The 14155-nt window shown below is 39.8% G+C and overlaps 1 protein-coding gene across 2 annotated transcripts; it reads left to right on the top strand.

Annotated features, from left to right (window-relative positions):
- The first annotated feature begins 2119 nt into the window (after positions 1-2119).
- shox (shox homeobox) lies at positions 2120-14078 on the top strand. Of its 2 annotated transcripts, XM_086051636.1 has the most exons (6): positions 2120-2554; positions 3575-3786; positions 6150-6207; positions 6346-6455; positions 11452-11664; positions 12025-14078. In XM_086051636.1, exons 1-6 carry the CDS (start codon positions 2311-2313, stop codon positions 12112-12114), a joined length of 927 nt encoding a protein of 308 aa, XP_085907762.1. In that variant the 5' UTR covers positions 2120-2310; the 3' UTR covers positions 12115-14078. The 2 variants fall into 2 exon arrangements, with proteins under 2 accessions (XP_085907762.1, XP_085907763.1); XM_086051637.1 differs by having other exon boundaries at positions 6367-6455; positions 11452-12161.
- The last annotated feature ends 77 nt before the right edge of the window (positions 14079-14155 follow it).

Below are 14155 nucleotides of genomic sequence, written 5' to 3'. Positions count from 1 at the left end.
CCAAGTACTTTTATATTACAAATAGCTTTATAAATGGCAACATTGAGTACTGCACTGTTGCTGTTGTATGTTTGATGTTTTCACTATTTTAACCAATTCTTGATATTGTAATTCATGATGACTTTCTACATAAATCCAGATATAGAATCCAAAAATAAACATACTGTACATTACATTACAGCTATCTGTGATGAATAAACTATTATTTCATATTCAAATAATATGAATTGTATTATAATCCTGTTATATGCAATAATAATAATAATAATAATAATAATAATAATAATAAAATAATAATAATAGCCTCATTATCACCATCATCATAGAGGTCAACACACATCGTTAAAGCAACCCGAGATGGAAGAATGAATATTTATATACAATAATAATAATAATAATAATAATAATAATAATAATAATTTTGGAGCCCGTATAGGTGGGGGTGGTATGTGGGGAGGAGCAGAATAGCTTATGAGGCTCCTTTAAGAGTTTTTTTTTGCCACTAAAATGCAGCATGCATGCATGCTGCATGCTTCTGATTGGAGCATATACAGCACATCGAAAACAAGACTTCAATATAATGCTTAAACGTGTGAACGGCCTTGCTTTCATTCACTCAAATGTGCACTGGGAGCAGGCCTTGGTTGATTCCATTAAAGAGTATTACATTATATTTTATATGCATGCTTTTCATAAATAGATTATACATACATACGGGCATAATTATCGCCTTACTGAACGTTTATTTTAATGATTAGGAAACGCCTTTTTGTTGGATGTTGCTTCGGATGTGCAGGCGACAAGCTTATAGGCGACTTTCAGAGGGTTTATTGCGGCAGGGAAAAAAAGTGTTGTGTGTGCATGTGTGCGTGTGTGTGCACTGTCTGATAAATGAAGAGACATCCAAGCGCGTCATTAGACAGCAGCCGACGAGCTGTTAAAGGAGAGAGACGCCGGTGGATGGAGCCTGCCTGCCTGCCTGCCTGCCTGCCTGCTTGCGCGGTGCATGGCGGGCCGCCTTCCCGGGGGAGCGAGAGCCTTTCCCGGCCTTTTTTTCTGCTCGTATGCCGGCCTACTCTGATGGAAGCTCAGTTAAAAAGCCTTTATGGACTCACTTGTTACAAGAGTACATCGAAGCAACATTTAACCCCCCCCCCCCCCAACCACCTCGGCCCTCCATATACACATACAATACACAGCTGATATTTATGTATTGATCTGTATACCACACTTGGCAACCACAAAGGATTACAGCACACTAATCTAAATATATTATAGATTCTCCTCGCACTGAAACGTTTTGACCTCGTATGTATTTTAATTTAATAATAATATACAAAATCACGATTCTCGTCATTTTTATATAAATGTGTACATTTGGTGTCTTACATATATATATATATATATGTATATATATATATATATATATATATATATATATATATATATATATATATATATATATATATATATATATATATATATATATATATATATATATATATATATATATATATATATATATATACATATGGGTGTGTGTGTGTGTGTGTGTGTGTATGTATAATTAATGCTGGTGCACTGGTCCAACAATTGCAAGACAGTACAAAAAAAGAGTGATATAAGAAAATAAGAAATAAGTTGGTGCACCAGACTTTTTTTTTAAAAAAAGAGAAAATAAAAGGGTAGTAATCGTTCAGTTATTTTGAAGTGTGTGTACGTGTATGTGTGTGTGTGTCGGGGTGTGTGGGGGTGTGCGTGTGTGTGTGTGTGTGTGTTCGTAATTAATGACCATGTAGCAAGAGTCATGGTGGGCATTTTTAATGACCCCCCCCACCCCCTTTTCTTTAGTCTATTTAATCGTCTCCATCAGTTCATCATTGATTAGTGGAGTTAAGAAAAAAGGAAATAAAGAAGTAAAAAGCAAGAGAGAGAGGGGCAAGGAGAAAGGGGGTGGCTTGCTGAAAGTTGAATTGTGCGTGGAGTGGAGCTAAGGCCTTTAATTGCACCAGACGCAGAGGAGAGTGTGTGTGCGTGTGTGTGTGAAAGGAGGGGGGTGGTCTTGAGGTGGTATAAATAGTTGGCTCTCCAAAACACACTCACAACAGCAGGAGTGATCTCACCTCCACTCCTTCCACTCCCACTCTCTCATCGCATTCACTGCGAGGCAGCACGGAGCTCTCACACCGCGTGGATTTTTATTTTTTATTTTTTTGCTCTTTTATTTTCCATTATTTTCCAACCCCCGGGAGGAGCAGAAGGATCGGGGTCAGGGGGGGGGCGGATTTTTAAAAGAAGGAAGGGAGAGTCATGGAAGAGCTGACGGCGTTCGTGTCCAAATCGTTCGAAGCGAAGAGCAAAGAGAGCAGCAAGGAGGCCATCACGTACCGGGAGGTTCTGGAGACGTCCGGTTTGGCTCGGCCGCGGGAGCTGGGCAGCCCGGCCGAGCACGACTTCAGCGAGGGCGCCCACTGCCCGCTGCACGCCTACAAGGATCATGTGGAGCTGGACAAGGACAAGCTCAAGGACTTCCACGTCACGCGGCCCGCCGAAGGTAACCGTCTCGCTCGAGCACCCCTCCAAAAATCAGACTGCAGTTGATGCGCTTTTCGAACCCGGCACAGCGCGCAGGGCGCTGAAAAATTGCAGGAGAAAAGACGTGAATCTCACATTTTTGGGTGGCGGACGCGATATTTGTTACTATAATGATTTTAACGATTTTTTCGATTATTTCAATACATCAAACCGATGATAATTACGTTTTTTTTCTCTCAGACTTTAACATAAGGTGTATTTGGTCGAAAGAGTTATTTCCGAGTTTATTTAGAAAATCCACTGAAAGTGTCAAATAATGTCACATTGTAAAATAAGAGAAAACAGACCAAATTTAACATTTAGCCATTGCATTATTTTTATGTTATTGTATTTTTTTTTACATAAACTGAACATAATACATAAATGTTATGGCCAAACAGCTGACCATGTGACATTTTAATGATTTTTAAAACAATGCATAATGACTAATGTGTTAGTATTTCTTCGTTCATTTAATTACATTTTCTTTTAAGACACAGTACATTTATATCTGTTCACTGTACATGTAACCGATATTAATATTAACGGTGATTATATTTCTTGTCAGTACAACGTCTTAAGTGGTCCTTGTTTCAATTAACATGTAATTATTGGTCTCGATTTGACTCGCAGAAAGTTCCATTAAATATACAGCGTAACAAGCGCCCCCCCAACAAAAAAAAACCATGATGAAAATTAACATAATTGTCACTTCAAAAGCCTGTGCCAAAACACAACAACATAATTTGCGCGTAAGACATTTCGACTGTCTTTGGTAAATGCTCAACTGTAAGAAAAAAGTTATTATACAGACTATAGTTGATGTCTAAACTAAAACCCCATTAATCAAAATTATATATACAAACCTGATGTAAAAATATTATTAATTATGATGAACACTCTCGATCTACCCGAGTTGGTTTAGCAATTAGAATCGTCGTTGCTTACAAGGTGCATTCCCGACATTGCGTTGATTGTGCGCGAATTGGCGTGCGCGCAGGCATCTACGAGTGCAGCAAGGACAAGAAGGAGGAGGTCAAGTCGGAGGACGAGGACGCGCAGGGCAAGCTGAAGCAGCGCAGGAGTCGCACCAACTTCACGCTGGAGCAACTCAACGAGCTGGAGCGCCTCTTCGACGAGACGCACTACCCGGACGCCTTCATGCGCGAGGAGCTCAGCCAGCGCCTCGGGCTCTCCGAGGCCCGCGTGCAGGTACGAAGTGGATGGCACGCTGGCGTGGGGGCGGACCGGGAGGGCCCTCAATCGCTAACTAGCAAAAGGAAGCGAATTGGTTTCAGTCATTACCATATGCGAAAAGACAACGACAGCTATCCATATATATGAGCCTTATTATTTTCCCATGATGCTTCTTCTATATAACAGTATAAATTTGATTGCTGTTATTATCATGCAGAAGGGACTTTTCAGTATAAAGTCGTATTAAATCCACCCCCTCTCTTCCCCCCCCAAAAAACAAAAAAAAACATGACGGCACAAATGTGTTGTTTTGGGAGTTTTGAGTTTTAATACAAGCAGGTTGCGCACTCGCGCGAAAAAGCCCTCGACACAAAATAAACAAAAGCATCTGTTATTAAATGTTCAAAATTATAGTGTTTCGCAGGCACTATGCAAAATAGGTGACGTCATCTGGGAAAATATTTACATAGCATATGCAGATTTCAGTGATTCGCATAGGCAAATGTGTCATTTTTTAGGACACAGAAAAACAATCGCTATTTTGAATGCACGAGCACAATTTGAGCATGTCGAATTTCTATTGATAATGTTAAATATATTAAGTAATGCTTGTTTTTATTTTTACTTCTAGATGTATTATACCGATTAAAATTCCTCAAGGGCAGATTCAAATGACAATGTGTTGTGTAGAGTATACTTCGTGCTGCATACCACACGCTGCAAAATCACACACACATGCATTGCTGCTTATTGATTTAATTTCACACATCATAAAATGAGGCACGTTTTCATGAATGAGGCGTGAGGACGCGTGACCATACCTACCACTGTAGTGTATAGAGTCTGCGTATTAACAATAACTCACTTGTCGAACTCACGCACCATTATATTATGTATGTAAGTATTATGTATTTATAGCGCTGAATAATGTGCGCAAGTTTTGGGGGGCCTTGTCCTCCCCTTTGAGACAAAACCAAATGCATTCCTTTTCAAGTTTTTGGGTGCATTTTTTTCGTTGTTGTCGTTTTCGTGTGAGAGCAGCTGTCAGTGGACGTAATTCAAAGTTATGAGAGGCAGCCACTAATGCATTTATGTTGGGTCGTGCTAAATTAAATCTCATTATTCACTGTCTAGAATACACACACAAAATAAATAAATAACTAAATCAAAGCGGAAATGAGATTAGGGCATATCATTGAGTGGTCCTTAATGAAGAAATAACTGTCCCAAGCCTTGTAGCTCGCACTACACCGTGCAAGTCATATTCAACACTGAAGGATCATGCGTCATAACAATAATAATCCTGATTAAATTAACTGTTTTCCACTTATCTTCCGTCTGTTCCCTCCCAGAAAATGGATTGACCGTTACGTTGTTCGATTCTATCATTATCGTCTTTTGAGCCGGTCGTTAATTCCTTATCTGCGTAATGATCATCATGGCGGGGGTCCGAGGGGGCGGGGCTAGTTCAGATTATTCATGAGGACAAATTAGGTTGATGATGATTAATAATCGCCTGCAGCCACACGTAAGAGCAGCCACAAAACTGCAAGAGCGCTATTTTCACTTCTGAATTTCATTTCCCTTCATTTAAAAATGTTGTCAAAATTGCACAGCGTCTCAAATAATTTATTTCAATATCCAGCATTATTTTAAAAAAAAGATGAAACACCCTTTTCAAATGAACACTTTCGTTAACCTTCCACCATTTGCAAGGATTTGATATTTCATTTCAAAAACAGTAATATGCTGCAGTTCTCGTAAATGTGCACACAGCAGCAGGCAACGGCTTGGATATATTTTTCCTAGCATGGGAAAGTGTGTCCTGCTTCTACCAATGTATTGTATTGTAATAATACCTCACTTTTAATTTTGTCGTTACATTTTTTTAAATTCCTTTTATGAAGTACTTTTATTCATTTTTCTACATCTATCATAATTTCCTGACAGTTTGATGTGCCTTAATTGAAACTTCTGCTACAAAAGTGACTTCCTACAAAGGATCACCAAAGTATTTTCATTAAAGCAGAGGTTTTAAAGTATTTTCATTAAAGCAGAGGTTTTATATATATATATATATATATATATATATATATATATATATATATATATATATATATATATATATATATATATATATATATATATATATATATATATATATATATATATATATATATATATATATACTAAGTTTATGAAAAAGATTTGTGCGTGTTTGGATGATTTTTGAGGTGTGAAGAATTGCATGGTGGGCCAGATCAAATGCTCGAATTGACCGCTTTGTTCTCCTCAAATGACAAGAAAAAAAATAGCATTTGTGGGTCATTTTATTTTTGCTAATTTATCTAATGGTGATTTTTTTTTCCCAATTGCAGGTTTGGTTTCAAAACAGAAGAGCAAAATGTCGAAAACAAGAAAACCAGATGCACAAAGGTAATTGTTGCTTTTTTGACATTTAAAATTTTGAAATGATGCCTTTTGTTCTATTTTTTGTTTGATCAATTCAAAAAATATTTTGAATTTTAAAGTGTTCCCATCTCACATAACAACAACTGTCTGGCTGTCTGACAGACATCTTTCCCTTCTCTCCAGGGGTCATCTTGGGCAGCGGCAGTCACCTGGACGCTTGCAGGGTGGCACCCTACGTCAACATGGGGGCCCTTCGGATGCCTTTCCAACAGGTAGGCCATACAAACCGCTTGTAAGGGTTTTTTATGTGGCGTAGGAGGGGAGATGATACTTCATTGTCCAGTTCAAAATGTCAATGTCCACCTCAAGTTCCAGGAACGTTAAGTTCTTTGGTATGTGTAGTTCCTGTAATCAAAAGGCTCCTGTCCTGTGACATTTTTTGAGGCTCTGTAATGCATCTAAGGCATTTCAATTCATTTCAATGGGGAAAATTGATTTGACAGTGAGTAAAATGAATTCTAAGCTCGTTCATGTGATGAACCGATTGTAAATTAAGGTACCAGTGCACATAAAATGCTAGCGATGTCATCCAATCAGATATGTTCAATTTTACAGATATCATCCTGAAGTTCGTAAGCCCTTGACAGTGCTGAGGGTCGATTAATTTACCATAGAACTAAATTTAGGCAATAGCCCCTGCGGTCGAAACACACTATGGTCCTTCAAAACAGGTCGTATTCTAGGCTCATGTCCCTGCTTGTGAAATGCATAATATAAGTGGGGCGGGAAACCGGCACCGGGTGGGCCATGTCAGTCCTAACTGAACCATTAAACAAATTGAAATGTAGTAGAATGCAATTTTCAAATCGCAAAGGCTGCAATTTTGGAAAAACACAACAAAATACCTTTTCTTCATTTTAGTGGGTCGGTACACATATATTCATGGCTCCAGACTATTTTTTATTTTTTTTTACTGGGAGCACAGTGGCCTCTAACCTGAAAATCTAAGGGCGCACACAATTCACTTGTGAAGTACATATTCACATTTTCACTCATTTTCACTTTATTAATGATAAATGGGCGGAAGTGTGGAGCAGACGTTTGTCAGTAACACAACATTTAAAAAGAATTTTAAAAAGTATCAGCAAATGTATTGGTCACATATGCGCAAGTAAATGAAAAATTGTAGTTGCACTCAGTCATGCTATTGTTGCAACGTTCAGTAGTTAATACTTTTTTTTTTTTTCCATTCTCTTTTATTATGGATTGGCATTGGAACAAATTCAACTCAGCAGCTCAACTCTACAAATGCAGTCAATGTAACACTGTACTGATGAAAAAGACTAGTGACAAAATCAGTACACCGGTGAGGGCAAAGAGGAAAGTGGTGATGATAACCACAGAACAGGAAATTGACTTGATTATTTTACCGTAGTGTTGCGACAAAGGTGGTATGCCACTGATGACAAAGCGGAAAAATGTGATAATAACCACAGAACAAGAACTGGAACATATGATTAAGTGCAGGTCTGTCGGAGCAGCCGAGTGCAATCAATCAAAAGCGTATTAGTACAAAATATCAACAATGAAAGAGAAAAAGCTTGATCTTGATGTATGTCAAGCAATGGAGGAAGTGGTGTTTACCCCTTTTGTGTGTAGCGATTCCGCACCGTTTACCCCCTCGTCGACGGCGGACTTCATCATCCTCCATTTGCCGCACTCTCTCTCTCTCTCTCTGACTTTCTCTCGGCCCTCTCGCCCGCTATGTTGTGACATGCGGCGGCCTAATTAGGCCAGTGGGGCGGCAGGAGTGAGCACATGAAAGAGACGATGAAAGCCGGGGAGGGGTAGAAAAGCGAAATGACGCTTATCGAGGTTGAGCTGGCAGGAGGAGTGTGAGGCCTGCATGCTGAGAGATGCTCGGCAAACAGAGTAAAAGCTGGAGTGTAGAAAACGCGCGGAAGGGGAACAAAAACATACAGGTGAACCGCACTACTAGCCATGCGTTTGCACTTTGTAGTTTTTTTTTTTTTTTTTTAGGAAAAGAGGGGACAATCACATTAGTTCACCACATTTTAATCATATACGACCAAAAATTAAGCATTTTCTTGTTTCGTGCAGTAGCTCAGTTTTGGATGTGGATATACAGTTTTAATTTGTCTTCTGAGCTTGTAACTCAAGCTACCTGTTCCCGTTGAAATGAATCGAAATGAATTGATGATTTGTTCCAGCTGGCAAGAAAAATGCTTTTAGTAAGGAAAAATAGTGCCGTAGTCTACACTGAAAAAAATGCTGTGCATCATTTACTCAATTCGATTTGGTCATGTGGTTGCACGAAATAAAATCATCTGAATCCAGATTGATTTTTTTAAGCAGACTGAACATCGACTTTAAAAATCTCTCTGGATACAGATGATTTTATTTCGTGCAACCACCTGACCAAATAAAGTTGAGTAAATTCAACCATTATTTTTTTCAGTGTACAGCATGTAAACATAATGAAAGAAAATGAAATAAGAAATAAACTGGAAAATCACACACAAACACACCAATGTTAATATGTGTCTTTAGTCAGTCTGGATTCAGTCCTGTTGGCCTTTTACCACACGGTTAGTTAAGTTTAGCCCCATGCTCCTTGAGAGAGTTTTCATTGTGTGTTTGCCGTGGCGTGGAAAGTGTGTGTGTGTGTGTGTGTGTGTGTGTCGGTTGGTTGGCTGATGGGGTGACAGCCCAGGGCATCTCCGTGAGGGGTAATAACCACAGCTCCCTCTTGCCCCTCCCCTCAATGAAAACATTATCAATATGCAATAAAATCTCTTTCCCGGGCTTGCAATGGGCTTTGCACGCCACTGGTTGGACGGTTTTTCTTCTTCAATAAATGGCTGAAAGCGCATTGGCGACTAAGGCTCTACTTTTGTTTTTACTTCACGTAAGTGTATCTGAAGCTTGGTCAGAATTCAAATTTTGGTTGGGTACCACAAGGCAAAAGAGGCTCCTGTGTCAAGGGTCATCTTTCCCATTCGCAGCTGCCTGGTTGCATCGAAAACAGGCAGTTTCCTTCTGATTATTGTAAACTCATTGTTGACTAAGCATACGTAACCCTCCGTGTCCAAGGAAATTACTGACATACTTTGTTACTGTTGATGGCTATTGTTGTTTTTTGGTGTTGTCTGTTATGGTTCCAAGGCATGTTTTGATTCATGATTGTCCTAAGCAGCTAAGGACAGAGATTTCACTTTGTTACAGCTAGTTTACTTTGCTTTGTTCTCTGTCTATCGTGACAAGTTTAGTCTTTGCGCCATAGCTCTAGCTTCGCAAAGTTATGCAACTAGATAAAAGTTACGCAACTAAATAAAAAGGTTTGCTTATACTGGTAAATGTGTTTTGATTTTCTTGTTTTTATACCTTAAACATATTATTATTGTGTGTTATGGACCAAGAGCATGTTTGGTTTTTTTTGCTTTTTTTTAAATAATATTTTGATTGATTGTAGAGAGCAGCCAGGACAGCGTGAAACTATAAGTTAAAGCACTTAATCCTTTAGATGCTGAAGTCTTCGAGGACTATTTTTTGATTGGTATGAAAAAAAAAAAAAAGAAAGCCACATAGGCCTATGCATCATGCAGTTCTCCTATCTAGAATCTAAACTTCCATTCAGAAAAAACATTCACTAGTTGAGTGTGCATTTTGTCGCTGTCTACTGGAAAGAATGTAGTATCTTGAAATTTTTTGTTTTGGGGTTTTATTCAAAACAACAAAAGCAAATGTTCATCATGTTTTTTTTTGTATTTCGTCAGACAGTTGGACCACCTGTTTTTTGTTTAGGTGGTGCCGCCTCCCTCCCAGAAAGTGACTTATTGTAGTTGATACTGAGTTCGTCACAATGTTTGTTTGCCCTTGAGGTGCTAAGCAACTCTAACTGGTAACAGTTTCCAACTTCCATTTTCATTTTCAGCATTTTAGGCTAAACAAAAAAAAAAAAAAAACATACATTGTCAAGTTAAAGCTTCTATTTGGATTGGAGAAGCAAAGCGCCAAATAGTTCTCCATGCGCAATTTGAGACACATTAGAAATGGCAGTGTCGTCTTCTTCTTCTGAAGTCAGCACATGCTTCATTTTCACCTCCTTCTTATAGGAAATAATTGCCCAGAATGTGAAAAGAGATATGTTATGCTCCTTGTGGCCTCTTTTTCCTTTTTTTTTTTTTTTTTTTTTTTAATAATCCTCCGCCGCTTTTGACTCAGGAATATGTCTGGATAAATATTTATAACTCCAAATATGTGAGTATCTTTTTAGTGCAAAAAATAGTTTATTTATGCAATCGAATACATAATCAGCATAACAAGACGGCATATTTCCAAGGGTATAACGGCGGACTGAATTAAGCAAATCTGTTCTGGGCCCGAGAAAGGCTTTGACTGTGGACGATACAATTTCCCGTGTGAATGCGTGTGTGTGCATGTGTGTTTATGACAGCAAGAGTGGGAGAGATCGGTATGATTCAGTAACTTTTAGAATCACAGACAAAAATATAGAATGAAATGAGAGAAAAAAGGGCACTGGAGGGTTGGGTGAGGCTGCTGGCTGTTTTCATAGAAAACAAACGGTAAGCAACAGCTTTGAGGGGGTAACATTTGAGGTTACATTTTAATTGTGTCACACTGTGAAACTTAAGATCATCACACACACATGCATGCAAACACTCACCCACATGCACACACACGCACTCACGACTATGCTGTCAGGGTGAAAGAAGAGCCACACTATGAGAATTGTCCACAGAAAAAAAAAGAGTGACATCAATGGTTGTATTACACAAAGATTTAAATACACAAACACACACTTGTTTCCGTCATTGCAGGCCACTTTAAGGATGGGAATTGTCATCATACCCACCATATGAAAATAGTCCGATACAGTTTTTGTTTTGGTTCTGAATGCGAAGCTCTGGGGGTGGATCTATTCTTGTGGGATACACGGCTGTGGCCCACACTAAAAGCTTGAAAAATCCTGAACTATTTTCCTTATCACTGGCAAAAAGGGACAATGTAGCAGTATAAACAACATCATTGCTTGAGGGAGCGGTTTGGCATATTTAATGAATTAATGAAAGGCAAAGAATCTCAAAATGGCAAAGTTTCAACATTACATCCTTCCATTTGTCTGTATGCAGCCCTCGGAGGAAAAGTCTGCACATCCCTGTGAGAGACCTGCAAGCACACAGCTCTTGTTCTAACCCGCAATATTTTACTTTTTTGCTCTCGCAGGTTCAAGCGCAACTCCAGCTGGACGGCGTCGCCCACTCCCACCCCCACCTGCACCCGCACCTGGCCGCCCACGCCCCCTACCTGATGTTCCCGCCCCCTCCCTTCGGACTACCAATCGCCTCGCTGGCCGACTCGGCCTCAGCGGCGGCGGCGGTGGCGGCGGCCGCCAAAAGCAACAGCAAGAACTCCAGCATCGCCGACCTGCGACTCAAGGCAAGGAAACACGCCGAGGCTCTGGGACTCTGACCCCAGCGGGTTGCCCCTCCCCACCTTTAACCCCCTCCCCCCCCGCACCGCCGGCCCGAAATGGCCTCTCACACAAGACTGCGCCTGTGAAAGGCCCGTGACACTCACAGCTAAATCTAAACACAAACACTGAGCGAGAAAGGGGGAGAATCGGAGAGTGTGTATGTTTTCTGGGGGGAGGAACAGTTGGAGGAAGACTTTTTTAACAAAAAGGGCGGAGGGGAGCGAGAAAATTGTCACAAAAGACCAGCTGCCAAAACAAACCACTTTTCCAACGAAGCGGTAATGAAATACCAATGAAGTCACCTTTTACTTTTCGCCCAACAGGCAGGACTTCTGCGGGGCCAGTGGCTCAGTCCACTCCAGGCACAGATCACATCCCAGGGACCGTACAAACACATGTGGATGTCTGTCTGAGGGCCCGGCACACACTGAGGACTTTAGTGCCGATTAAAGTGGCAGGCCACGGGCAGAGTTGAGGACGGTTGGGTTGGGCGGGCGGCACAGGGGGCAGCGGCGAGCACTGGGGGCACACCTCCACAGCCCACCCGTCCTGACCTCCTGTCCGCCGTTAACAAATTTATTTGCAACCACTCTGCATGGAGGCCTTCCTGCAAAGCTCGCCATTACCTTCACATACTGTACACCCCTGCCCGCAAAGGCCCCGGCCCCTGGTCCCCGCTTCTCTTCTTCTTATGGACTTGTGATATAACAAAAGCAACAACTTCCACATTTTTGGTTTTGTTTTGTTAGTTCTTTTTTCAGATTTCCTCCTGCTCCCTTCTCGGGCTTTCATTTCTTTCTTTCCCGGGTGAAGAAGTGAAGATCGCCTTTGCACTTCAGGTCTCGTATGTTGTGGGTGTTTACAAATGGCACTACAAGCAAGATGCTACTTTATTAAATTTAAAAGAAAAAAACAGGGGTGGGGTGGGGATTTGATATGAGTCATGTGATCCACAAAAGAGAAGGAAGAAGGGTAAACGCGTTGTACATTGCATAACAAATGTATTCGACCACCAACCAATGTAAGGTTATACCTCACCTGCCCTAATTGTGCCACTGTCATGGTTGATAAAACCAGTATGAAGAAGTTCCTTAACCAAATTTTTAACACAAAAAATATCATTACTATTGTTATTCATGAATTTTCAAATGTACTATTTTACAAAAGACTAAAAGCACATGGTAATTTATTGATGAAGAATTAAAACTGTAATTGGAAAAATAGTTTTACTGTTTGAATTTAAGTTTGACTTCCAAGTTCTCAAAAAAGCCCAGGGTTCCCCTTAGATTTAATTGTAACATGCGGATTCTGCTCAGAAATTCCTCATTCCGCTTCAAACGTGGAGAAATTCCTCCATGACGCTGGATGTGCTCCTTTTGATTTTATGATAGGTGGTCAAATAAATTTGTTAAGCACTGTGTTTCTATTCTCGGTTTATTGTAATTCTGAAAATATGAAGGCATCAGTAAAACTGAAATGCAATGGTGTGCAGTTTAAGTGCAATACTGTAAATAGCGAGAAAAAAAAAAAGTTAAACAGCTAGCAGTTAGTCAATAAAGAGACGTGATGATTTTACGTTGTTTTTTTTCATGCACTGTTGGGAGTTTTGACTTGGTTTGCCGTCCTTTTTTTGGAGGCGGCGTGTACATTTTGTCGCGTTGAAGAACGACAGGGTGCCATATTTCACGTAAACTCCAGTGTGTTCAGCGAAAACAACATTTATGACGATTTACAATTTTTGAAACTCAGCAGTGACATCTGAACCAAGCGGTTGTTTACGAAACGATTAGCTTTACTTTGCATGTTGTGTGTGACATTCATCGCTAATTTCCCCAAATCTTTTGGATTATGACTCTTGTTTTCCAAACTGCTGTCAGAGCTGTGTCAGTCCCTCTCAAGGTCTACATGCCCCGCCCACTTTCTATTCAACATCATTACAATTGTTCATGTCTCCATCTTAAACTAAACATATGCGTGTTTTATTTATTTTTTTGTCCAAAAGTCTATGAAAAATGAACCAGTTGAACTACGAGTGTACATTTTTACCTTGCTTTTTCATTTATTTTGGTATGTTCTTTTTTTTTTTTTTTTTTTTTAATTATTCAGGGTGTGGTGCATTGTTTCGAGGGGAAGAAAAACAAAAAACAAAAAACTTAATGTAGCGTGTACAAGTTTACAAACGTTTCAGGGATGGTTGAATTTTAAAAGTGGAATTTGTTGTACCCGTGACAATGCTTTTCATTTCATTTGCTAGCATGCTTAAACATGAATCATGTTTGTTTGTTTGTTTTGCCCCATTCCCTTTTTGAGTCACAAAATATGAATGTACATCTTGTACAAGTAAACTATCAATAAAGTTATAAATATTTGTACCCCAGCGTTACAATACTTGACAAGGAAGTTGTTTTGACTACATTTCTTTTGTCCACCAAATGGAAATAATTACTGTACTTT

The sequence above is a fragment of the Filicampus tigris genome, chromosome 14 (genome assembly GCF_054856515.1).
Source record: "Filicampus tigris isolate MCC_2025a chromosome 14, RoL_Ftig_1.0, whole genome shotgun sequence".
Taxonomy (NCBI): Eukaryota; Metazoa; Chordata; class Actinopteri; order Syngnathiformes; family Syngnathidae; genus Filicampus; species Filicampus tigris.
This window is presented reverse-complemented; position numbering and strand designations above follow the sequence as displayed.

Coding starts and splice junctions, on each gene's coding strand:
- shox (XM_086051636.1), top strand. CDS start 2,311: ATGGAAGAGCTGACGGCGTTCGTGTCCAAATCGTTCGAAGCGAAGAGC. Junction 6,208..6,345: donor AGAAAACCAGATGCACAAAG/GTAATTGTTGCT, acceptor GCTGTCTGACAG/ACATCTTTCCCTTCTCTCCA. Junction 11,665..12,024: donor TCGCCGACCTGCGACTCAAG/GCAAGGAAACAC, acceptor TTCGCCCAACAG/GCAGGACTTCTGCGGGGCCA.